At 45.6% G+C, this 25,280-nt stretch overlaps 1 protein-coding gene across 1 annotated transcript in view; it reads left to right on the top strand.

Moving 5' to 3' along the window:
- Positions 1 to 9,856: 9,856 nt before the first annotated feature.
- Positions 9,857 to 25,280, top strand: part of CDC23 (cell division cycle 23) — a 30,127-nt gene continuing 14,703 nt past the window's right edge. Inside the window, exons 1-5 of the mRNA XM_032794737.2 lie at positions 9,857 to 10,044; positions 10,306 to 10,378; positions 16,406 to 16,543; positions 17,212 to 17,254; positions 18,171 to 18,276. Of these exons, the coding sequence (XP_032650628.1) occupies positions 9,908 to 10,044; positions 10,306 to 10,378; positions 16,406 to 16,543; positions 17,212 to 17,254; positions 18,171 to 18,276 (497 nt within the window). The 5' untranslated portion in view covers positions 9,857 to 9,907. The remainder of the gene's footprint in view (positions 10,045 to 10,305; positions 10,379 to 16,405; positions 16,544 to 17,211; positions 17,255 to 18,170; positions 18,277 to 25,280) is intronic.

The following is a 25,280-nucleotide window of genomic DNA, read 5'->3' as shown; positions in this document are numbered from 1 at the left end:
GGTGTTGCCTAAACCAGAGGCCCTCCTCAGCCATGTACAATTATAATACCTGGCAGTCGATGGGTTAGTTCACTGGAACTGATCCCACAGGACTTCCCGGCCCATTAATTTTCCAGCCTCATGGATGAAGGGAAGAAAGTAGCTCGGACTTCCCTACAGGCCTCTCTGACGCTGCTGACTCTGCGGCATAAACCATAGCGTCTGGGATTACGATGCGGAGAATTTTGTGGTTGCAGTCTCGGGTCTACCCCCTGGCAAGAAAAAAGATGCACATTACTATTCAGACCTTCCGTTCGAGGGCAGGGGCCTTTTCTCAGAGAAAACGGACCCTAGACTCCAGAGTCTAAAAGACAATCGTATTATCAGGCGTTCCTTGGGATGCATACCCTGCAGACCAACGCAGGTCCTTCCGGGCCCAACCACAGCGGGCCCTACCCCCTGCCTGACTCGACAAGACTTTTAGTAGGAGGCGGGATCGCGGGACCGCAGATGGCAGTTGGCTCTCAAGGAGGCCAAAATAAATGGTCCCGCCAAACCATGCAGCATAAGGACAAAAAGCAAACTTTGAAGATGCAACCGAGAGCGAGCACAGTTCCTTTCCCGGAATTCTCCAGTTTTCCAATCGTCTTTCCTCTTTCCTCATCGACGAGCCTGCGTGGGGCCCAATTAACATCAGACGTTGGGTCCTCCGCACGGTGGAGTTTGGATACACCTCCAGTTTATTTTCGCCCCCTCCTCCCAACCCCCCTCCCTGTCCCTTTTCAGGGACCCTCTCACGGGCAACTCCTCTCGCAGGAATCCGCACGCTCCTCAAAATCGGAGCTATAGAGGAGTGCCGAGGAGTCGGCAAGGGGTTTTACTCCGACTTCTTAATCCCCAAGGCAAAAGGAGGTCTCCGACCCATCCTGGACCTCTGCGGTCTCAATCTTCCTAAAGAAGTTGAAGTTCCGCCATGGTGTCCTGGGAACCATCAGATCCATCTCTGGATCCGGGAGACTGGTACGCTGCTCTCGACATGAAGGATGCATATTTCATATTGCCATTATCCTCCGCACAGACGGTACCTGTGGTTTATGGTACCATCATTTACACTACCATTTACGGTCCTCCCGTTCGGCCTCTCCACTTGCCCCATGCTCTTCACGAAGTGTATGGCTGTGGTGGCCACCTCCCTCCGTCGTCGGCGCATCTGCATTTCCCCTACCTAGAGACTGGCTTCATCCGCGGGATCTCCGAGGGTCAGCTCCAGACATGTTGCCATGTCATGGACCTATTCGGCGATTGGGCCTCATGGTAATATAGGCAAGTCCATTCTATCCCACTCAAAGAATCGAATCATTGGGAAGCCGTTCTAGACTCCACGCTCGCATCAAGCCTACCCCCCGCCTATCCCCGGTTTCTGCGTCAATAGTCGCCGCCATGAAAGCCTTCAGTTCCTTCCCGACACCTCGGCCCGTGCCCTCCAGTCCTCCTCAGCATATGGCTGTGTTGCCACTGTGTGACCAAGCACGCCAAACTTCGCTCGTTCCTTTCAAGTTCTGGCTGGCCCTCCATTTTACCGCCCACACAGGGAATGCCATAGACATGGTCGTCACGGTTCCTCTAAGAGTTCTTGGCTTCCCTCAGCTGGTGTCTGATCACCATTGCCACTGTGTGCAGAGGCATGCCGTGTCCACCCGAGAACAACCGTCTGTATCCCTAACAACAGACGCGTCGGCTCTTGGCTGGGGAGCTCAATAGGCATTGTCGCAGCGCAAGGCCTTTGTCTGTCCAGGAGCCGACCGTTGCACATTAAACATTCGGAGTTACGAGCGTGTCTGCCTTGCTCTGCCAGGCCTTCCTTTCATATCTGCAGGACCTCTGAGCTTCTAGTGCTCACGGACACACCACCGCGATGCACCTCTATTTAAACAAGGCAGGGAGGCTCGTTCTCTCCCCTCTGTCAGTGAAAGCGATCCAAACTGGGAGCCCATTTGTATAGCCCATTTCTTATAGACCAAGTGGCGTCCTTCCTTCCGGAGTCCAGAACACTCTAGCAGACCAGCTCAGCAAGTATTTTCTCGGCCATGAGTGGTCTACTTACGCCCGGACGTAGTTCATCGATCTTCCAGACGCGGGGCTTCCCCTCATAGACCTCTTTGCCTCCCGCCAGGCAACCGGAAGTGTCAGAGGTTGGTGGGCTCCTTCCGGGCCTCGCCCGGGCTCTGATATCTGACGCCTTCCTAATGTCTTGTCGAACCACCTGCTTTTACGCCTTCCCACCCTTTCCGTTTGGTGCACAAGGTTCTCATGAAACCTTCGCAGGGACAGGTTCATCTGATTCCATCGCCCCGCGTGGCCCAGGCAACCACTGGTCACCACGTTGCTAGACCACTCGATAGCCAACCGATCACCCTGCCCCTCTATCAGGACCTGATAATGCAGGACCACGGCAGGCTTCCTCCACCAGACCTGTGCAATCCCTCATTCTTAACGGCATGGCTCCTGCATTCGTTATTCGCGGAGTTGCGCGTTGCTCTTACTCTCCGGTGCAGGATGTAATTCTGATGGGGCAGCAGGAAACCCTCACTAGCTACATACTGGCCAAGTGGAAACGGATGCGAGGTGCTACTTGCTTGGTTTGTACCTATGGGGCGGAACTGCAGCGACACTCCTTACCGTGGTTAACCATCTCCCGACCGAATACTAGAGATGTACCATACTTTTGCGTGCTTCGAAGCAGCAGGGCCTCGCGTTATCATCTTTGCGGATTATACCTTAGCTTGAGTCAATCTTGAATCACTTATCCTCACCAGATGAATGCTCTTTACGTCTCGTTTTCTCCACTATGGGTCTCCGAGGTCCTCAAGGGGTTGGAATGCCTTTTCCCTGGTGCGACGCCCCACCCCTGCTGGGACTCATTTGTTTTGGCAAGAACTTACAGCCCCTGTTCAGCCTGCGACCTGCTCCCTCCTATATTGTATCGTGGAAAACGGGTTCCCTTGTTAGCCATTACATGGCTAGGAGAGTCTCAGAGTTCGGGCTCTAATGTGGACCTCTTTACACAATATTCCACAAAGGACAAGGTGCAGCTACCCCGCATCTTGCGTTCCTCCCCAAGGTGGTTCGTTTACCTTAACCGGACATATTCCTTCGGTCTTCTTCCCCAGCCCCACGCATAGCGTAGGGACAAAAGATGCACCGCTGGACGTCCGTAGGGCGCTAGCCTTCTATATTAACGGCACGATTCCTTCCATAAAATGCCCCAATCTTTGTTGCGGTGGCGGACCAGATGAAAGGACAACCCGTCTCTTCCCAGAGATTTCGTCCTGGTATGCTGCATCCGGGCTTGCTATGACCTTGCTCAGCCTCTCTGCGGCCACGTTAATGCACATTCGACTAGGACCAGGCCTCGTTCGTCACCTTCCTACTCCGGTGCCTATCCAGGAATATGTCGAGCGGTACATGGTCTTCGCGTACACCGTTTACTTCTCATTATGCCCTGGTACAACAATCCAGAGATGATGCAGCCTTTGGCTCCCCCTCGACCTGGGCCCCTGGACAAGTTTCCCCTCTTCTTTACAGATCTTTACGATCAACACCTCACGCGTGGCAGTCTTGCACTTCTGCAGTCTCACTCCGACCCCACCGCCTACGGTAAGGCTTGGGAATTATTCAGTAATTGGAATGGATATAGCCAAGCACTCGAAGAAGGAAAAACGGTTACTCACCGTTTGTAAACTTGTTGTTCTTCGAGATGTTGTTGCTCACATCATTCCACAACCCGCCCTCCTTCCCCACTGTCAGAATAGCGTGCAAGAAGGAACTGAGGAGCGGATAGTGCAAGCAGGGGTTATTTCGGTGCCACAGTGGCGCCACCGCCATGGGGATCTCTTCTCCTTCGTTGTGTTTGATGAGAACCCATGGCGTTTATACAGTTAACTTGGCGCCCATGTTGGGCTTTCCGAATATATTACCCCCTGCTTGACTCATCCGTCTGCTCATTTCCTTCTTGCCGGCGTTATTCTTGACAGTGGGAGGAGGGGCGGGTGTGGATGGATGTGAGGAACACATCTCGAACAACAGTTACAAACGGTGAGTAACCGTCTTTTCTTCTTCGAAGTGCTTTGCTCATATCCCATTCCAATTAGTGAATTCCCAAGCCTTACCTAGGCGGTGGGGTCGGAGTGAGAAACTGCGGTGCAAGACTGCCAGCCAAGCTGCATATCTCTGATTGTGTTTACCAGGCATATGAGAAGTAAAACGTGTCTTGTACCGGAAGACCATGTAGCCGCTCCGACATATCTCCTGGTAGGCACTCGAGCTAGGAAGGTGGACGACGGAGGTGGTCTCTTAGCGAATGGCGTAAGTGGCCCGAGAGGCGTGAGCAAGGTCATAGCAAGCCCGGATGCTTGCCATCACCCAGGACGAAATCCCTGGGAAGAGACGGGTTGTCCTTTCATCTTGGATCGCCACCGCAACAAAGAGTTGGGGCATTTATGGAAGGACCTCGTGCCTTAATATAGAAGGCTAGCGCCCTTACGGACGTTTCCAGCAGTGCACTTTTTGGTCCCTACGTGATGCGTGGGGGCTTGGGGAAGAAGACCGGAAGGAATATGTCCTGGTTAAGGTTGAAAAGACGAACCACCTTGAGAGAACGCAAGATGCTGGGCGGCGGCAACTTGTCCCTTGTGGAATATTGGTGTAAAGCGGGTCCACCCATTAGAGGCCCGAAGCTCTGAGACTCTTCCTAGCGATGAATGGCTCAAGGAACCCGTCCACGAAATTATAGGGGCAGTCGCCAAGGGCCGAACGGGGGGGCTAGTCTTGCAAACCCAAATGAGTCCGGCAGGGGATGGGGCGTCGCACCAGGGGAAAAAAGGCATTCCAACCCTTGAGAACCTCGAGACCATAGGGTGTGATGAAACCGAGTTAGAGCCTTCTCTGGGGTGAAGGTTAGAGATACCGCTAGATACTCGATGAGATAACGCGAGGCCTGCTGCTGAGATCTCAAGAGGGTAATCTAGGATATTCGCGGAGATGGGAACCCCGGTAGGTGCCTGCGTTCCGCCCTGAACACCAGCAAGGAGAACCGTTTTCCACTTGGCCCAAGTATGTAGCTCGAATGATGAGGGTTTCCCTGTCTGCCAGGAGTACCTCCTGCACCGGAGTAGAGCAGCGCAACTCGCTTGAGTAACGAGAAGCAGGGCCATGCCGTAAGATGGAAGTGATTGCATTTAAGGTACATGGGGTGGGCCAAGCCTCGCCGTGGTCCTGCATTATCAGGTCCTATAGAGCGCGCAGGGTGATCGGATGTTGTGGCTATCTGTGACCGATGGAAATTCTAGCAACGTGGGTGTACCAGTGTGCCTGGGGCCACGCGGGGTGCGATGAAGAATCAGATGGCCCTGCCCTGCGAAGTTCATGAGAACCTTGTGCACCAACGGAAAGGCGTGGAAGGCGGTTAAAGCAGGTGGTTCGACCAAGACATTTAGGAAGGCGTCAGATATCGATCCCGGGATGCGAGCCCTGAAGGAAGCAAGAACCTCTGACACTTCGGTTGCGCGGGAGGCAAAAGAGGTCTATGAGGGGAAAGCCCCGCGTCTGGGGATCGAATGAACTAGTCCGGGCGAAGTGACCACTCATGCCGATAAATGACTTGTCTTAGTGGTTGCTAGAGTGTCATCTGGACTCCCGAGGAAGGACGCCACTTGGTCTTATAGAAATGGAGCTATACAAAATTCCACTGATTTGGATCGCCATCATGACAGAGGGGGAGAGAAACGATCCCTTCCCTGATCTTGTTATGTAGTGCATCGCAGGTGGTGTTGTCTACGTGAGAAAACACAGAATGCAGCGGTCCTGCGTGATGAAGGAAGGCCGGCAGCAAGGCGACCGCTCGTAACTTTCCCGAATAATTTTATGGATGCAACTCGGTTCTCCTGGACCAGACCAAAGGCCTTGGCTGCGACAATGCCTATGTGAGCTCCCCAGCAAGAGACGGGCGTCTGTTTGTTAGGCATACAGACGGTTGTCTTCGGGTGGAACGGCATGCCTTCTGCAACACCAGTAAAAAGGTGTCAGCCACCAGCTGAGGGATTGCCTTAAGACACTCTGAGAACCGTGAGACCTGGTCTATGGTCATCCCTGTGTGGGCGGTTAAATGGAGGCCAGCCAGACTTGAAAGGGAACGAGCGAATTTTGGCGTGCTTGGTCACAAAACGGCACACAGCCATTATGGCAGGAGACTGACAGGCACGGGGCATGGGAGTCGTCGGAAGGACTTGAAGGCTTCAATGGCGGCCGCTACTGACTCGAAACCGGAATAGCGGGAGTAGGCTGGATGCGAGCGTGGTCGATAAGAAATCGGTTCTGGCTCCAATGAATGGTCGGATTCTCTTATGAAGCTTCTGTCTTCTGCATTTATTTTTGTAAAAAGTTATCCTAATAGTTTTTGCTTATTATATTGCTACATACTAACATTATTTATCTTTTCCACCGGCAATAATCCCAAATTTGGTTGGGGACAGAACCACACCCATCCTGCATTGAGTTCCATAGGTTTATTCTAGTGCCTCTTAACATTAAGGTGAGTATGTTTTTTAGCAGGATTGGGCCAAATTGAGCACTTAATATCTCGTGAACATTATTCTACAGCTGGGATTCTCTCCCCGACCATGGGTTTGGTTCACCACCTGGAGAAAAGGTCTGGAGCTTAATGGATTGTCATGTTTTGCTCCCTCTATTGCACATCCCTTGGGGTGTGCAAGCATCTTGTAATAACCTTTCATCATACAAATCTGGAATACGGTAGACTTAGGGCACTCGCCTTTGCGACTTGTGTTTCCTGATATCTGCTGACCGAATAGGACGTGCCTACTCTACTATATCTGAGGTTCTACGCGGGAAAGAAATGAAGGAATGGATCGAATAGAAGCATCCATGATGGCAAGATGCCTGCAGAACTACATTCTCGAGCTCGAGCCGGTGCGGACTGATACCCTTCCCAGACCGGTTCCTATAGTAGAAGCCATCATGATGAGGAGGTGGATATGGGCAGATGCCCTGACTGACTGTCGGCTCCGGTAGGCTACCAGAAGTTCTGAGCCATCATTTTGGGGGGAGGAGCCCGGTTCACTGTGTGTCCAGATCAAGTGAGTGACACTTCGTTCAAGACGCATGGGGCTCAATCCTGGCAGCCCATAGTGGATGAACCGAGGTTTTTCAGCCCCCCGAGACGTGCCTGAGGACCGTTAATATCTCTGGTGAGAGTGTCAATGATGTACCATTTAAACCACAGTACCGTCTGTGCGTGAGGATAAATGGCAATATTGACAGTAGCATCCGGTTCATGTTAGATTTAAGCAGGTTAACCAGTCTCCGGATCCAGAGATGGGTTTGGCTTGGCAGTCTTGCACTCTGCAGTTTCTCACTCCGACCCCACCGCCTAGGTAAGGCTTGGGATTCACCTAATTGGAATGGATATGAGCAAGCACTCGAAGAAGAAAAGACGGTTACTCACCGTTGTAACTGTTGTTCTTCGAGATGTGTTGCTCACATCCATTCCACACCCGCCCTCCTTCCCCACTGTCAGAATAGCCGGCAAGAAGGAACTGAGGAGCGGATGAGTCAGCAGGGGTATATATTCGGTGCCACAGTGGCGCCACGCCATGGGGCACCCAGCCGACCCATCGGGTGTTGCTAGGGTAAAAATCTTCCGACGAGCGTGCATGCGGCGGGCACACACCTAATTAGAATGGATATGAGCAACACATCTCGAAGAACAACAGTTACAACGGTGAGTAACCGTCTTTTTTCCCAGGCTGTGAACCTAGTTACTCTGCCTTTGATAATGGGGAATGCTATAGAGGCATGTTCTTCAAAGCAGCTGCTCTCTTCTTAGCAACATCACCTCTGTTGTGCCCAGATTCAACATTAGCTAGTTGCTAATATTAACTAGGCATTGAGAACACAGGATGCTATTTGTATTTTGTGTATAGGAAATGTAGAGTTGGGCATTGTTTGCATACTCATAATGCTGGCGCTTCAGCCCATGTTTCTCCAGCTCTACCAATGGCTTTATATATATGTTGAATAATATGGGGAGAGTAAGATTATACACAAGATGCCTACACAAGTTGCATCTGTTAAATTTAAGGAGCAATTTCAAATTATTATAGTTAAATTGATGCAAATCACCATGTGAACACTTATCTCAGTTTAAGCATGCCTTATTTTGGTTTAACTTAATTTGTTTTGGAATAGATTTAAGATAAATTGAAATAAGTCACCCTTAAACCAAAAGAAAAGTGTTCATGCAGGTGGTTTCTACAGTTTAACTAAACTGCTTTAAAAACTGATGTAAGCTGAAAGGGTGCAATTTTCCTGAGTAGACAAGGACAGAGTTGCAGGTGTTGGTCCTGACTTCTATCAGTGCTTCCATAACTACTATTAGTTTCCAAGGATACCTGCAAACTGAGCAGACAAGGAATGCAGGAATTACCATACTAAAGCAAAACAGTGGTCCTTTCAGTCTAGTATCCTGTCTCCAGGGGAAATCAGTGACTGAGGGGAGCAGGATGGCAAAGGGGTGCACAGAGTGACCAAGCAGGCCTGGCACAAGGAGAGAGAAGTGATTTGGCAGGTAGGGTGAGAGAAAGGGGGAGAAATAGAGGTGATAGGGGAAGGGGAGATAGAGAAGACAGAAGTGCAAGAAACCCTGCAGCAGACATTTTTGGAATAACATGCCCAGAGGGGAAGTTTCTTCCTGACTGCGGCCAATTAATGATTGTTTATGCCCTGAAAAATGAGGATTTACATCTCTTACATTCACCAGTCTAATGTAACTGTAGATGTTCTCATTATCCATAAAATGTTGTTTTGAGGACTACTAAGATCCTTGCCCCAATTATATCTTGTGGGAGTGAGTCCCAGCGCTTATGTGTTGTGTAAAAAAATTTATCGGTTTTAAGTATTTTCTTGTTCTTTTGCACATCTGTACCCTACCATTACAACACAGAGACAAGTTAAATACAAAAAACAAGGACTAAAGCTTACCCTGAAAAGATCGTCTCGGTGCTAAGCCTGGTGGTGAGATGATGACCATAGCATGAGATGATACAAGCAAGCAGCAACAGCAAAGCACCAGGGGAACTCAATGACTGAGGGACACAGAGTGACAAAGGGGTGCACAGAATGACTGAGTGGGACAGGCAGACTTAGAGGTGAATGACTTGGCAGGTAGCATGAGAGGACAGGTGAGAAACTGAGGTAATCAGAGAAGGGAGGATGGCAAAGAGACAGATATGAACACACAGGACAGATGGAGCAGTCAGAGACTGCAGGAGAAAAATGCTTGGAGAAGGGCCCTATGCCTGGTTCCTCAAGCCCCCAAACAGCTCCCTGGGTTGGCTATTCCATAGTTGTGGGGATACAGGAGTCACCTTGTGAGGGCGGCACCTGGGGGTTCACAATCATCCTGTGGGGGAGGGAAGTGCTGGGTGCAGGGTCACCCTGTGAAAGGGACACTGAGGGATGCAGATGGTTCCAGGGTCACCCTGTGGGGGAGCAATGAAAGGTGCAGGTTCACCCCGCAAGAAGGGCGTGGGCTCACCCAGTGGGGTAAGGGCTCTGAGAGATGCAGGGTCACGCTGTAGGGTAGATGGGCGGGGCAATGACTCGTCAGACAAGCCCTAGCTTACCCATAGCCTCGACTTCCCAACTAGGGAGGGAAGCACCCAAGGGCGGCAATTAACCCCCATCAGCTTTCTCGCACAAAGCATTCAATTTCTCAGCCAATCAGCAGTCATGAATCTGTGTCTCTTGCTTTGATTGGATGAGATGCAAGGGCTGTTGCCCAATAGGAATAATAGTTGTTAGTGCCGCTAAGCGCGTTGTGGATGTCTGGCTGTGATTGGTCTGAGAGGGTATGGGCAAGATGGCGACTACTGTGGTTGTGCCCGGTTTGGGAAGCTGCGATTTCTCTGACTTGCGCGAGATCAAGAAGCAGCTTCTGAGCGTGGCGGAACGGAGCCGCGAGCGGGGCCTGCAGCACAGCGGGAAATGGTGAGGGGAGCGGGGCCCGCGGCACAGAGGGCAATGGTGAGGGGAGCCGCGGAGCGCAGTGGGGATGGTGTTGGTGTGCGTCTGCCCTGCTGCCAATACCTTCTCCCCGGCTCTTGGGCATGCCAGATGCCTGGGCTCCTTGCTGAGCGTTGCAGCTGCTTCTGGGGTGTGGGAGCTGGCGCCGTTCCTGCGTGAGGGCTGGGTGTGTGTGTGTGGTGTGGTCTGTGGGGTGCTAATGTGTCTGAGGTCTCTTGGTTTCAGGGCCTCTGAGCTGGCATTTGCCCTGGATCCTCTGCCCCTGAGCGAGCTGCCTGCTGCTCCTGTGCTTACAGAGGTATGGATGGCAAAGACAATGACAGCAGCCAACAATGAGCAGAAGGGGCTGTCTCTCTTGGGTGTCCTTGCCTTACACCCAAAATATTTTAATATGCCTTTTAATATGTGAATGGTCCTGTGCGAGGAGACTTCAAGGCCTAGTAGTGCATCCTGCTATGCTCCATTTGACAGAGGCAACTCCATTTTTCTTACTGGTGCATTAGGACTGCTGTGCTGTTGCCCTTGCTATATTACAGCCAAAGCAGGGATCATCTTATCACACTGTTGTTCCTTGACCAGGTCGCAATGCCATCCAAGTTTGTAGCATAGGTAATACCTCAACTATGTTCTGAACCACAATAAAACTCCAGACACAAATTTAAAAGCATTGGTCTGGGGCAGCGTTTCCCAAACTGTGTTCTGCGGAACACTGGTGTTCCGCACAATGTGAATAGGTATTCTGTGAAAGACTCTTGCACTTGATTTTTGTACTATTTTGTACGCACTTTCCAGTTAGAAATTGTTAGTTCAAGTTATTTTTAATTTGTATTTTTGCTTTGTTTTATAAAATAAAATATATTTGAGCATAAATAACACAATTTTTTACTTGAAAACCAAACTACTACAAAATAATATTATAAGTGTTCCATAATAGGCTAAAAAGTGTTCCATGGCCAAACAAATTGGAAAATGCTGGTCTGGGGAATACGATTGAAGTCTTATCTTTGCTGTGGAATAGAATCATATTATAACTAATTGAGGGCCGCTCCCTGTAGTGTAGAGGGCTTTGCATTGAGACCTCTTTCTCCGATGGGTGTTAAACCTTCCCGAACAATTACCCTTTGACTCAAATTTGGGGAAGTTTATTCTCTGCCCAAAGGTGAATTTCTATTGGAAAGTTGTTGCGTTCTCTTCACCTCTTCTTTACTCATCTGTAAATATATATGAGAGATGATGGAGTCTTTCACTTCAAGAACATTTCAGGTGTTTTTATTTGTATTCAGCTACCCAAAAACTCTTCAACGTCAAATTCAACCTTGGCCTTTTCATCGTCCTTACTGAGGAAAATACTTTTCCAGGGCTGTAAAATAAAATATAAATGGTTGGAACTAGCACTGTTAGTTGATATCCTTGATGATCTAAAGTCACACTAAAGACAGTATCCAGATACATGTGGGAGATTTATTCTAATGTGCAATTGTTTGTGCTTTTTTTAGTTATTTTTAAACAGGGAAAATGCAAAAATCTATATTAAAACAACATTATAGAAGTGCATTCCACAAAATTCAGAAATTCCAAATTTGAGTCCCATAACAACCATAACTCGGCCTCCATTTATGTGTACTTACTCTTAAGGCAACAGTATACATTAAAATTATGCTTTAGTACAGTGGTTCTCAAACTGTGGGTTAGGACCTCAAAATGGGTCTTGATCCCATTTTAATGGGGTTGCCAAGGCTGGTGTTAGACTTGCTGGGGCCCAGGACTGAAGCCCAAACCCCACCGCCCAGGGCTGAAGCTGAAGCCCAAGATGAGTTCCGGGGGCTGGGCTCAGGTTACAGGCCCCCGCCCACGGCTGAAGCCCTTGGGCTTCAGCTTTGGCTGGCTCGCCCACCCAGGATGGTGGGTCTCAGGCTTGGGAGGGCTCAGGTATCGGTACCCCCTCCTGGAGTCATGTAGTTATTTTTATCAGAAGGGAGTCGTAGTGCAATAAAGATTGAGGACCACTGCTTTAGAATGCATATGCACAGTGGCTGAAAGTTGTTCTGGGAACCATAGCATGAATTCTCAGAATGTTATGTCTTTCTTTTGTAACAATATATTAAGCCATACATCTAACAGTAGATTCATAAACTTCAAGGCCAGATGGGACCATCATGATCATCTAGTCTGACCTACTGCATGTTGCAGGCCATAGAGCCTCGTCCACCCACTTTTGTAATAGACCAATAATCTCTGATTGAGTTAAACACTTCAAGTTACAGAGAATCCACCATTTACTCTAGGTCAAACCTCTGAGTGACCCATGCCCCATGCTGCAGAGGAAGGTGAAAACCCCCCAAGGTCTCTGCCAATCTGGCCTGAGGGAAAATTCCTTCCCATCCCTAAATATGGCAGTCAATTAGACCCTGAGAATTTTGGCATGACCCAACAGCTGGGAAAGAATTCTCTAGTAGTAACAGAGAGCCCTCTCCATCAAGTGTCCCATTACTGTCTGTTGAAGATATTTGCTGTTATTAGTCTCAGATTGGTTACATGCCATTGTAGGTAGTCTCACTATACCATTCTCTCCACAAACTTATCAAGCTCAGTCTTGAAGCCAGGTTTTTGGGTTTTTTTCCCCCACTGCTCTGCTTGGAAGGCTGTTTCAGAACTTCACTCTTCTGATGGTTAACTTCATCTAATTTCAAGCCTAAACTTGTTGATTGCCAGTTTATATCCATTTGTTCTTGTGTCAACATTGATGCTTAATGTAACTCGTCTCCCTCCCTAGTATTTATCCCCCACTTCCCTGTCTCTACTGGAAATACCTTACCTAATGCATTCTAAAATTGCATTAGCTTTTTTCACGGCCGCGTCACATTGACTCATAGGCCTGGTCTACACTAAGCGTTTAAACCAAATTTAGCAGCATTGAACTGATTTAACCCTGCATCCGTCCACACACGGAGGCACTTTATATCGATATAAAGGGCTCTTTAAACCAGTTTCTGTACTCCTCCCTGACGAGAGGAGTAGCGCTGAAATCGGTATTGCCATGTCGGATTAGGGTTAGTGTGGCCGCAAATTGATGGTATTGGCCTCCGGGCAGTATCCCACGGTGTACCATTATGACCACTCTGGAAAGCATTCTGAACTCGCATGCACTGGCTAGGTAGACAGGAAAAGCCCCGCGAACTTTTGAATTCCATTTCGTGTTTGCCCAGCTTGGAGCTCCGATCAGCACGGGTGGCGATGCAGTCCCAAATCCAAAAAGAGCTCCAGCATGGACCGTACGGGAGATCCTGGGTCTGATCGCTGTATGGGGAAACAAATCTGTTCTATCAGGGCTGCGTTACAGAAGATGAAATGACAAAGCATTTGAAAAAATCTCCAGGCTATGATAGACAGAGGCCACAGCACAGTGCTGTGTGACAAGTGTAACGGAAAGCCAAAGAATCAAATGGACGCTCATGGAGGGAGGGAGAGGGTATGGAGGACTCCAGCTATCCGCAGTCCCCGAAAAGTTTTGCATTCTTGACTGAGCTTCAATGCCTGTAAGGGTCAAACACATGTCCGGGGTGGTTTCAGGTATACCGTCAATTTACCCCCCCCCCGCTCTCCCCCCCACCATGAAAGAAAAGGGAAAAAAATCGTTTCTTGACTTTTTTCAATGTCACCTGTGGTCTACTGCATGCTGCTTGGTAGTACGCAGTGCTGCGGCATGACAGCAGCACCTCTCCCTCCCCCCCCGGTGGCAGCATGGTACAGTACAAAAGGCTGATAGCCGGTCCTCATCATCCTGGTGAGTGGCTCCTGGTTGGCCTCGATGAGGTCAGCCGAGGCGTGCCTGGTAAAATGGGAATGACTCCTGATCATTCCCAGTAGATGGTAGAACAGCTGGTACGTCTTCATCATAGCAACGGGGGCTGAGCTCCATCAGCCCCGCCCCCCTTTCATGTCTAAAGAAATAGATTCTGTACTGCCTGGACTATCATAGCTGCGGAGACTACCTCCCCCTCATTTATTTCACAAAAGTCATGTTTCTTATTCCTGCATTCTTTATTACTTCATCACACAAAATGGGGGGACACTGTGCACAGTAGCCCAGGAGGTTGGGGGAGAAGGGAAGCACCGGGTGGGGTTGTTAGGGAACCCCCTAGAAGGCATGCAGCTCATCTTCTGCAAGATCTGACACGTAGCGGCTGTCTCTCTGGGTTCTCTGGTAACACTGGTTCTCCTAGCCACACTGCCCCATGAATTTAAGGCCAATGGAAGGGAATGACGCGGGTATCCATTCCCTATTTTGTCTTGGTGCCCCCGGCCAACGCAGTGAAGGCCAGCCAGGAGCACCCATGACAGCAGCAGACAGACGAACGACTGGTAACCGTCATCTCATTGCCAATTTTACAAATGGCATGGCAAACGGTACAGTGGGATGGTAACCGTCTCTGCTACCCTGCAAAGGCAAATGAATGGCTGCTGGTGTAGCACTGCAGTACTGCAATCTGTCAGCATCATCCGTACACATCGGGACGTGACAAAGGCAAAACGGGCTTCAGGTTGCTAATGCTATGGATCTGCCAGGCAATCCAGGGAAATTATGTGTGCATGAAATGATGTCTGCCATTGCTTCACCGCGGAAGGAATGAGTGATGGCCATTCTACCGAATCACCCCACGACCACTGTTTTGCACATCCTGCGTGGGATCTCAACCTAGCATGTCCAATGGGCGCGGGAAACTGCGGGAAACTATGGGATAGCTACGGGATAGCTACCCAAGTTGCAATGCTCCAGAAATCGACGCTAGCTCGGTACAGTGGACACACACCGCGAATTATTGTGCTTTGTGTGGCCTGCGTTCACGTCGACTTTATACAATCTGTTTTACAACCGGTTTAATGTAAAAATCGGAATAATCCTGTAGGGTAGATGTACCATAGTTTTATCCTGTGATCCACCAGTACAACCCGAGTCTCTGCTCCTTTGTCGCTCAACGCTGAGTCGCCCAGTTTACAGCAAAAATCTTGTTGTCCCGTAAGTGCATGAACTTTGCCCTATTAAATTTTAATCCTCATATCTATTACTACTCCAGTTTTGAAGTCGTCCAAATGCCCAAAAAACTCTGTTAACACAGCATTAAGGCAGCCAACGTTAAAAAATAAAAATATGAATGTAGTAATTGCTTGTAACTAAATCAGGGGATGCCTCTACTACAGGTATCCTGTTTTCTACAGGGATCAATACCAGAATGCTCTCAAAGAAGCTTATAAATTCTGTAACGTACAGCTGTGGAATACCTAACTACAGGAGAAGTTTCTTCCTAATCTACATGTTCCTGTCATAATCTCTTCTCTGACTGTTTCAATCTTAATTTCTGACACGGAAGTCTTCGGTCTCTGATAACTTCCTGGCTTGTTCTAGACTCCTTCTGTTTCTTTTGTATCTTTTTTTTTTTTTTTTTTTTTTTTTTTTTTTTGGAGTGATCAGAACTGAGCAGTTTTCCAAGTGAGGACATACCACTGATTTATAAAATGACATAGTAAATCACATTATGCAGATTGAACTTGGAAATCATGGTTATTAATATTATTCACAACTTTTCCCAGTCTTTTTAAAAGCCCAAATCAGTATAATCCTAGAAGAAAAAATCCTAATGTGAAACTTGTAGACTAATGTTAACCAGCATTTTCAGTAGCTCAAGACCATTCTGCAAGAAACAAATTGTGTACAGGCCTCCACCATTTTGTAGGGAGAGTGAGGCAATAATTGGGCAATGATTAAAGATGTGCTTCTGCAAAAGATAATCTGGTTTCTCACTACACCAATTTAGTTTATAATTGATGCTTTATAAAGCATGGCTAAATATAAGTCTTGCAGTGAGGCTTTATGGAGGCAGTTATAATAAAGGAGATTTTAGAATTCTCTGGCTTTAAGTTTAAATTTGCAGTCTTAAATTCTCCGTTAAGTTACTTGCTTTCCCTTCTCTCCCTTTCCCCACCTAAATTTATACTCTGCATTCATTTCTGCTTGGCATTCAGCTAACTCATCTATTCTAGTGGTTGATCACTTTAATATTTTATTTTCTGGATTTCCACTGTTTTCATACATAGTTTGAAACTAAAATTTAAATCTTTTTTACATAAAAGGACTGGGTGGTTGGGATGAAATGAGGAGTGGGGAACAATGTCTGAAAGTATTCAATTTTTATTTGGTGTAGCAGAGAATATTAAATCTGAGCTTCCAAGGCGGTATGTTTCTTTTTTCCTTCCTAACCATTTTTCACCATGAGAAGACTTCCAAGGAACTCAAAACTGTTGATTTAATGAACTCTCTCCTCTTTAGGAAGATGCTCGTGATTTGGATGCTTACACATTAGCTAAATCTTATTTTGATCTGAAGGAGTATGACAGGGCTGCATACTTTCTGCGGGGATGCAAGAGCCAGAAGGCCTACTTCTTGTACATGTACTCCAGATACCTGGTAAGACAATGAGGAAAACCATCCTTTAATACTGAATTTGCCACTTCTGTCTTCCCACAAAGCCTTGCGGGTTATAGTCTTCCACTTATTCTCTTCCCAGCAACAATCTAGAAAGCCAGGTGTGATGGAGTAGGGGCTGTCTGTGTGGGGAATGGGAGAGCAGGGGATGTCTTTAGGTGAGGGACAGGATCTTTAAGCCTGTAACCTGAGCCAGGCAGGGGGGAGGGGGTGAAGCACCTTTGCCCCTGAGGAAGGGACAAAGGAATCGGCCGGCGGGAGGAGAGGGCAGGTCTTTGGGTTTTGGGGCTGTGTGGGCTGAATTCAGGGTATCCTAGCTAGGATCCAAGCACCCTGAAAGCCCAGAAGGACTCGATGGAGGGGTCCTGACTGTGCCTGCAAGCTCTGCTGTAACCTGCGTTCCTGTTGTCCAATGAACCTTCTGTTTTACTGGCTGGCTAATAGTCACTGTGGGGACCAGGAAGAGGGGTGCAGGGCCGGACTCCCCCACACTCCGTGACACCAGGTTAATCTCTTGTTTCCTTGCTAAACCTAACGGAATTTTTTGTTGGTGCTGTTGGGAGCTAGACTCAGGTGCTGTTAGCAGAATTATACTCCAACCTGTGAAATAATGTATTGTAAAACTAGTTTTTTTTCTTCTCTTTTTACAGTCAGGAGAAAAGAAGAAAGATGATGAAACAGTGGATAGTCTGGGTAAAGATTTGCTTTTCTCACTGAGAATAGAGCACTCAAACTAATGAAAACAGAACTGCCAACATCATCTCTTTGTGCAAACCATAATGGCTTTGTGGCCTGAGAGACTGTGGTTGGGTAGTGTAGCTCTGTCTGCTGGGCCTATGCATGGTCTTATATTCCTAAAGGCATTTGCTACAGATTCTCCATGGTTGACCCATTTCTAAAGAATGTAGATCACACTTAAGTAATTGGGAGGGTGGGGGGATTGGATGTCTTTCTAAGAAGAAGATATGGTCTAGGAATTATTTTGGGGAAGTTCTATGGCCTGTGCTGTACAGGAGATCTGGCCTTAGAAGCTGTCAGGCCTGCATACCTGTTACTGAAAAGGATTAGAGGTCATAATAAACAAGCAACTGTGATACTGTAGCAAAAATAGCTAATGTGATCCTTGGACGTATGAAAAGGGGAGTAGGGAGGTGACTTTTACCTCTATATACAGTACTGATCAGATCAGTACTGGACTACTGTGTTCAATACTGGTGTCAGCATTTTAAAATGTGTTTAGTTTACCAAAAACATTGAGAAGTGACTTGATTAGTATATAAGTACCATTATTTTTAACAGTGAAGGTGATTAACCATAGGAACAAACTACTAAAGGATGTGGTGGATTCTCTGTTACTTGCATGTCTTTAAATCAAGACTGCATGTCTTTCTAAAAGATGCTTCAGTTCCATCAGAAGTTATGGACTTGATACAGGAATTACTAGGTGAAATTCTGTGGCCTGTTATGCATGAGATTAGACTAGGTGATTGCAATGGTACTTTTTTGGTCTTCAGAAATCTGACTCTCTAAACTGGTGAAGCCACAAGCCAATGAAGAATCCTGAAAGGCAGGCAATCACTGAAAGCCAGTTGTGTGCTTCTTTTTGCAGGCCCCTTGGAGAAAGGACAGGTGAAGAATGAAGCACTAAGAGAGCTGAGGGTGGAGCTTAGCAAGAAACACAAAGCACAGGAGCTGGATGGTTTTGGCCTTTATCTGTAAGTGTCTGGGAGTTTTCATATGAACCCTTTCCTGAGGAGGTGGGATGGGGATGCAGTAACCTCTGGAGCACTCTGTTCTTCCTCTGTCCTTTTCCTAAGGGAGCAGTAGTATCTTTCTGGAGAATTAACAAACATCCTGTTTAGTGGCTGGTAAGATTGCAGCAGGACATGCCCTATCCACATTAAACGGAAAGATTAATGTATTCCTATCCATCGTTGTCTAATATTTTGCATTAGAGTGCGGGGTTCATGATGCTTTTTGATATCTGGAGATGTGTGTGTGGATGTGTTATTGACAGCACTGTGTATTCCTTTCCATCTCTATATTGATAAGTCTTTCCCCTTAACTTATTTCCGCTCTCTTAAGGTTTGGGGTCAATAGTATGTCCTGCTGCAATAGTAAATGCCACTGAATTTAGGGTTTTTGTTTTTTTTTTTGGTCTGCTAATTTCCTAGAGATGTGTGTATGTGCTGTTTTGTGTGTGTTACAGCTTTGTTTTACCTCTGTTAAGGCTCTCTAGATTTGGGGAGAAGGGAAGCTGCCCCTGCTGGGGAATATGGGAGAAATTGCACTACTTTCTACGTTTTATCCCTGTTTAAAAATTGCTATAACAGGGTGGATTGATTTAAATTACAATTGAAATCACCAGATGGAAAGTCTTGATTTAAATTGATCTAAATTGATGCTTCCATTTGTACATCTGTTATTTTCTAAAAAAGATGCGGTCTCATTGGTTGAAATAACCATTAATACTTTAGTTGTAAACCTAATAGAGATTTTATACTAACTTTGGTACGTCTCTTTACTACCAGAGAAAGTACATTAAAACTATATACATTTAAGCAATTATATAGCTTAATATTTTCAGGTTCTTCTTAATTTTGTTTTTAGTGTGTTAGAAAATGGTGAATGACATATTGCTTATGTACTAGATAATTAACTTTTTGCTCCTAATTTGTGCCAAGCGGCATGAGGATAGTAACTGGACTCTAATTAAACACACAAAATACCATGTAAAATATATTTTTATTAAACAAAGCAAGACCGTAATACAGTGCTATATTATTACAAAATATTGTACCATATTTATAAACCTTGACCTCAAAATTTAGAAAAACAGCCATTAACTCAAAGACTTTGATAGAGGTTCATGGATTCAACATATTTATTTATTTTATTTAAATGTTTTAATAGAGTGTAATACATAAAAGCCTTAACACATTTTGTATTAAATTCAGATTTCATTAAAAAAATTATTTTTAAATTTTTTTACTATAAATATCTGATTTGAATAAAATTAGCTTAATGCTGATGCACATTGAGCAGATGTTTTCAGAGAATTATCTACAGTGACTCCAAGCTGTTTCTTGAGTGGCAACAGCTAATTTAGATGCCATCATTCTGTCTGTAGAGCTGGGGTTATGTTGCATTTATCAGTGTTGAATTTCATCTGCCATTTTGTTGCCCAGTCACTCTGTTTTGTGAGATCCATTTGTAACTCTTCAGTCAGCTTTGGACTTAACTGTTTTTGTGTGATTTTTATAGCATCTGCAGATTTTGCCACCTCACTGTTTACCCCTTTTTCCAGATCATTCATGAATATGTTGAACAGCAATCGTCCCAGTACAGGGCCCTGGGGGACACCACTATTTAACTCTCTACATTCTGAAAGCTGACATTTATTTTTACCTTTTGTTTCCTACCTTTTAACCAGTTACTGATCCATGGGAGGACCTTTCCTCTTATCCCATGACGGCTTACTTTACTTAAGACCCTTTAGTGAGGGACCGTGTCAAAGGCTTTCTGAAAGTCAAGTACACTGTATTGACTGGATCTCCCTTGTCCACGTGTTTGTTTGACCCTCTCCCCCTCAGAGAATTCTAATATATTGATGAGGTATGATTTCCCTTTAAAAAAGCTGTGTTAACTCTTCCCCAATAAATTGTGTTAATCTGTGTCTGATAATTCTACTCCTTGCTATATTTTTCAATCAGTTTGCCTGGTACTAAAGTTAGGCTCACTGGACTGTAATTGCCAGGATTGCCGTTGGAGCCTTTTTAAAAATTGGCATCATATTAGCTATCCTCCAGTCACCTGGTACAGAAGCTGATTTAAGTGATAAGTTACATATGACAGATAGTAGTTCTGAAGAAACTCAAATGTGAAATTGCAGAACTCTTGGGTGACTATCATGTGGTCCTGGTGACTTATTACTGTTTAATTTATCAATTAGTTCCAAAACTTCCTCTATTGACACCTCAATCTGGGACAGTTCCTCAGTTTTGAAACCTAAAAAGAATGGCTCAGATGTAGGAATCTCCCTCACATGCTCTGCAATGAAAATGGATGCAAGGAATTCATTTAGCTTTTCTGTAATGGCCTTGTCTTTCTTGAGTGCTCCTTTAGCAACTTGATTGTCCACTGGCCCCACTGATTGTTTGGCAGGCCTCTTGCTTCTGATGTACTTAACAATGTATTTGCTGTTTTGAGTCTTTTGCTAGTTGCTCTTGAAATTCTTTTTTGGCCTTCCTAATTATACTTGACTTGCCAGAGTTCATACTCCTTTCTGTTTTCCTCAGTAGGATTTTGTCATGGTATAATTCCCAAATCTGGACCTTAGCGTCCAAAATATTGGGTACCAGCATGAATCCTTTAAGCTTAATTACCAGCTTAGATCCGATAGCACTGCCACCAATCAGGACTTAGGGTAGAGCCCCTGATAAGCTCTGGTCTCCCCAAAACCTCCCCGGGGGACCCCAAGACTCAGATTCCTTGAGTCTCACAACAAAGGGGAATAAACCATTTCCCTCCCCCCTCCTTTCTTCCTCCCAGATTCTTCCCGCCCTGGGGACACTAGGAAAGAATACCGTGCTTCAATGCCTTGAAACACAACACAGAGAGATCAGGTTTCTCTCCCCCTTCTCCCCCCACCAATTCCCTGGTGAGTACTCCCCTTCCCTGGAGTCTTATACAAGATAACCAAAAGATCAATTAGATTCTAAAAAAAGAGGAAAACTTTAATAAAAGAAGGAAAAACATAAAAATTGTCTCTGTAATCAAGATGAAATTTTACAGGGTCGATTAGCTTATAGGAAATGGATAAACGGCTTTATCCAGACAGAATCCAAGTTTAAAATACTTTTAGCCAAATACACATTAAACTCCACCAGCCAGATACACAGTTGCAAATCCTGAAAAACAATGTAAAAGACTATACTGTTTTTCTACCTTTGTACTTACTAATTTGAGTCAGAAGATTAGAGAGCCTGTAGAGATATGTGATGACCCTCAGAGCTTAGAGAGCACAGAGAGACAGAACAAAGGACCCACACCCAAAATTCCCTCCACCCAGAGTTGAAAATATCTTGTCTCCTGATTGGTCCTCTGGTCAGGTGTTGTTTGTTAACCCTTTCCAGGTGAAAGAGACCTTAACCCTTAGCTATCTGTTTATGACAGATTTGATTTCCAATTTTTAAAGGATGCCTTTTTGCCTCTAGCCACCTTTTATTCTATTGCTTAGCCATAGTGGCTTTTTATTTTTTGGCCCTCTTACTGTTGTGTTTTTTTTTTATTGGAGTATAAATTTAATTTGAGCTTCTCTTATAGTATTTTCAGAAAGTTTTTCCAGGCAGCTTGCAGGCATTTCACATTTGTGACTTTTTCCATTTAATTTCTATTAACTAGCTTTCTCACTTTTGTGTAGCTCCCCTTTCTGAAGTTAAATGTTACTGTGGTGGGCTTTATTGGTATTTGTCTCCTCTAAGGATCTTAAATTTAATTATATTATGGTCATTATTACTGAGCAGTTTAGCTATATTTACCTCTTGGACCAGATCCTGTGCCCCACTTAGGACTAAATCAAGAACTGCCTCTACCCTTGTGGGTTCTAGGACTATCTGCTCCAAAAAGTAGTCATTAATGACATCTAGAAACTATCTCCGTATCCCATTCTGAGGTGACATGTACCAGTCAATATAGGGGTAGTTGAAAACCCCGTTATTATTGGGTTTGTTTTTGTAGCATCACTAATCTCCCTGAGCATTTCACAGTCACCATGACCATCCTGGTCAGGTGGTTAGTAGTATATTTCTACTACTATATTCCTCTATTATTCAAGCATGGCATTTCTATCCATAGAGGTTCTGTGGTACTGTTAGATTCGTTTAAGATTTTTAGTATATATGTGTCTCTGCTCTCTTCCACATATAGTGACATTCTCCCACACCAGCACAAGCTACTGTCATTCCTGTCTATTTTGTACCCCGATATTACTGTGTCCCATTGACTGTCCTCATTTCACCAAGTTTATAATCTCAATATCCTCATTTAATACCATTCAAATTCACTCATCTTAGTATTTTAGACTTCTAGCATTTGTATATGAGGACTTATAAAATTTGTCATGTTTTAGTTATCTGCCTTCATGTGATGAAAAAGAACCCCATTCAATTACATTTGAGTGTTTCTCTGCAGTTCCTACCTGTGCTTAATCAACTTCAATCCTCTCCTCTTTACTAGGATGTAGAGAATCCCCTAGGATATAGAGAAGCCTGCTAAACAACCAGTGGGGCCATTGGATGACAAAGATGCTAAAGGAGCACTCAAGGATGATAAGGCCATTGCGAAGAAACTAAATGAATTCTTTGCATTGGTCTTCATGGCTGAGGATGTGAGGGAGATTCCCAAACCTGATCCATTCTTTTTAGATGACAAATCCTGAGGAACTGTCCCAGATTGAGGAGTCATTAGAGAAGGGTTTGGAACAAATTGATAAACTAAACAGTAATAAGTCACCAGGACCTGATGGTATCACCAAGAGTTCTGAAGGAACTCAAATGTGAAATTGTAGAACTACTAACTGTAGTTTGTAACCTGCCATTTAAATCAGCTTCTGTACCAAATGACTGGAAGATAGCTAATGTGACACCAATTTTTAAAAAGGGCTCTAGAGGTGATCACAGCAATTACAGGCCTGTAAGCCTGATTTCAGTACTGGGCAAAATGGTTGAAACTATAATAAAGAACAATACTGTCAGACATACAGATTAACATAATTTGTTGAGGAAGAGTCAACATGGTATTAGTAAAGGGAAATCATGCCTCAGTAGTCGACTAGAATTCTTTGAGGGGGTCAAAGAGCATGTGGCCCAAGGGGATCCAGTGGATATAGTGTACTTAGATTTTCAGAAAGCCTTTGATAAGGTCCCTCACCAAAGGCTCTTGTGCAAAGTAAGCTGCCACAGGATAAGAGAGAAGGTGCTCTCATGGCTTGGTAACTAGTTAAAAGATAGGAAACAAGGAGTAGGTATAAATGGTCAGTTTTCAGAATGGAGAGAGGTAAATAGTGGTTCCCCCCAGGGGTCTGTTCTGGGACCAGTCCTATTCAACATATTCATAAGTGATTTGGAAAAAGGGGTAAACAGTGAGGTCACAAAATTTCAAATGACAAAAAATTATTAAAGATAGTTAAGACCCAGGCAGACTGCAAAGAGCTACAAGAGGATCTCTCAAAACTGGGGGACTGAGCAACAAAATTGCAGATAAAATTTAATGTTGATAAATGCAAAGTAATGCACACTGGAAAGCATAATCCCAACTATACATATAAAATAATGGGGTCTAAATTAGCTGTTACAACTCAAGAAAGAGATCTTGGAGTCATCATGGATAGTTGTCTGAAAACATGCACTCAATGTGCACCGGCAGTCAAAAAAGCGAACAGAATGCTGGAAATATTTAAGAAAGAGATAATAGGACAGAAAATATCATGTTGCCTCTATATAAATCCATGGTATGCCCACATTTTGAATACTGTGTGCAGATGTGGTTTCCCCATCTCAAAAAAGATATATTGGAATTGGAAAAGCTTCAGACAAGGGCAGCAAAAATGATAACGGGTATGGAACGGTGTCCATATGAGGAGAGACTAATAAGACTGGGACTTTTCAGCTTAATTTTTAAGCACAGATTCAGATGTCCCGTTTCTTGTCGATCACTTTTACTTGCTTTTGGCTTTATGACTTTCGGTTTTCTTAGGCAGCAGCACAGCCTGGATATTAGGCAAAACACCTCCTTGAGCGATAGTGATTTTCCCCAGTAGTTTGTTGAGCTCCTCGTCGTTACGGATGGCGAGCTGCAAATGGCGAGGGATGATCCTGGTTTTCTTATCTCGCGCAGCGTTGCCAGCCAACTCGAGAATCTCAGCAGTCAGATGCAGCTTGGAAAAGAGATGGCTAAGTGGAGATATGATAGAGGTCTATAAAATCATGACCGGTATAGAGAAAGTAGATAAGGAAGTGTTGCTTACTACACCTCTACTCCGCTATAACGCGGTCGTGGGGAGCCAAAAATCCCTACCTCATTATAGCTGAAACGCCGTTATATATGGGTATGGGTGGCAGGGCTCCAGCGGGATTTAAAGGGCCTAGGGCTCCCCTGCAGCAGCCAGAGCCCCAGGCCCTTTAAATAGCCAGCAAGCCCCACTGCTGCAGCCCTTGGGTAGCGGTGGCGGGGCTCCAGCGGTAATTTAAAGGGCCGGGCTACCTGCAGCAGCCAGAGCCCCGAACCCTTTAAAGCACCACCGGAGCCCCGCTGCTAGCGTGCTATATGTGAATCCATGTTATATCGAGTCGCGTTATAGCAGGGTAGAAATGTACTTCTAATAACGCAAGAACTAGGGGTCACCAAATGAAATTAATAGGCAGCAGGTTTAAAACAAATAAAAGGACTGTGCGTTCCTCACACAATGCACAGTCAACCTGTGGAACTCCTTGCCAGAGGATATTGTGAAAAAAATAACTAGATAAGTTCATGGAGGATAGGTCCATCAATGACTATTAGCCAGAGGCTGGGAATTGGCAACAGAGAATGGATCACTTGATGATTACCCGTTCTGTTCATTCCCTCTGGGGCACCTGGCATTGGCCATTGTCAGAAGACAGGATACTGGGCTAGATGGAGCTTTGGTCTGACCCAGTATGGCCGTTCTTATGTTCTTACT

Source organism: Chelonoidis abingdonii, chromosome 7 (genome assembly GCF_003597395.2).
Source record: "Chelonoidis abingdonii isolate Lonesome George chromosome 7, CheloAbing_2.0, whole genome shotgun sequence".
Lineage (NCBI taxonomy): Eukaryota > Metazoa > Chordata > Testudines > Testudinidae > Chelonoidis > Chelonoidis abingdonii.
This window is presented reverse-complemented; position numbering and strand designations above follow the sequence as displayed.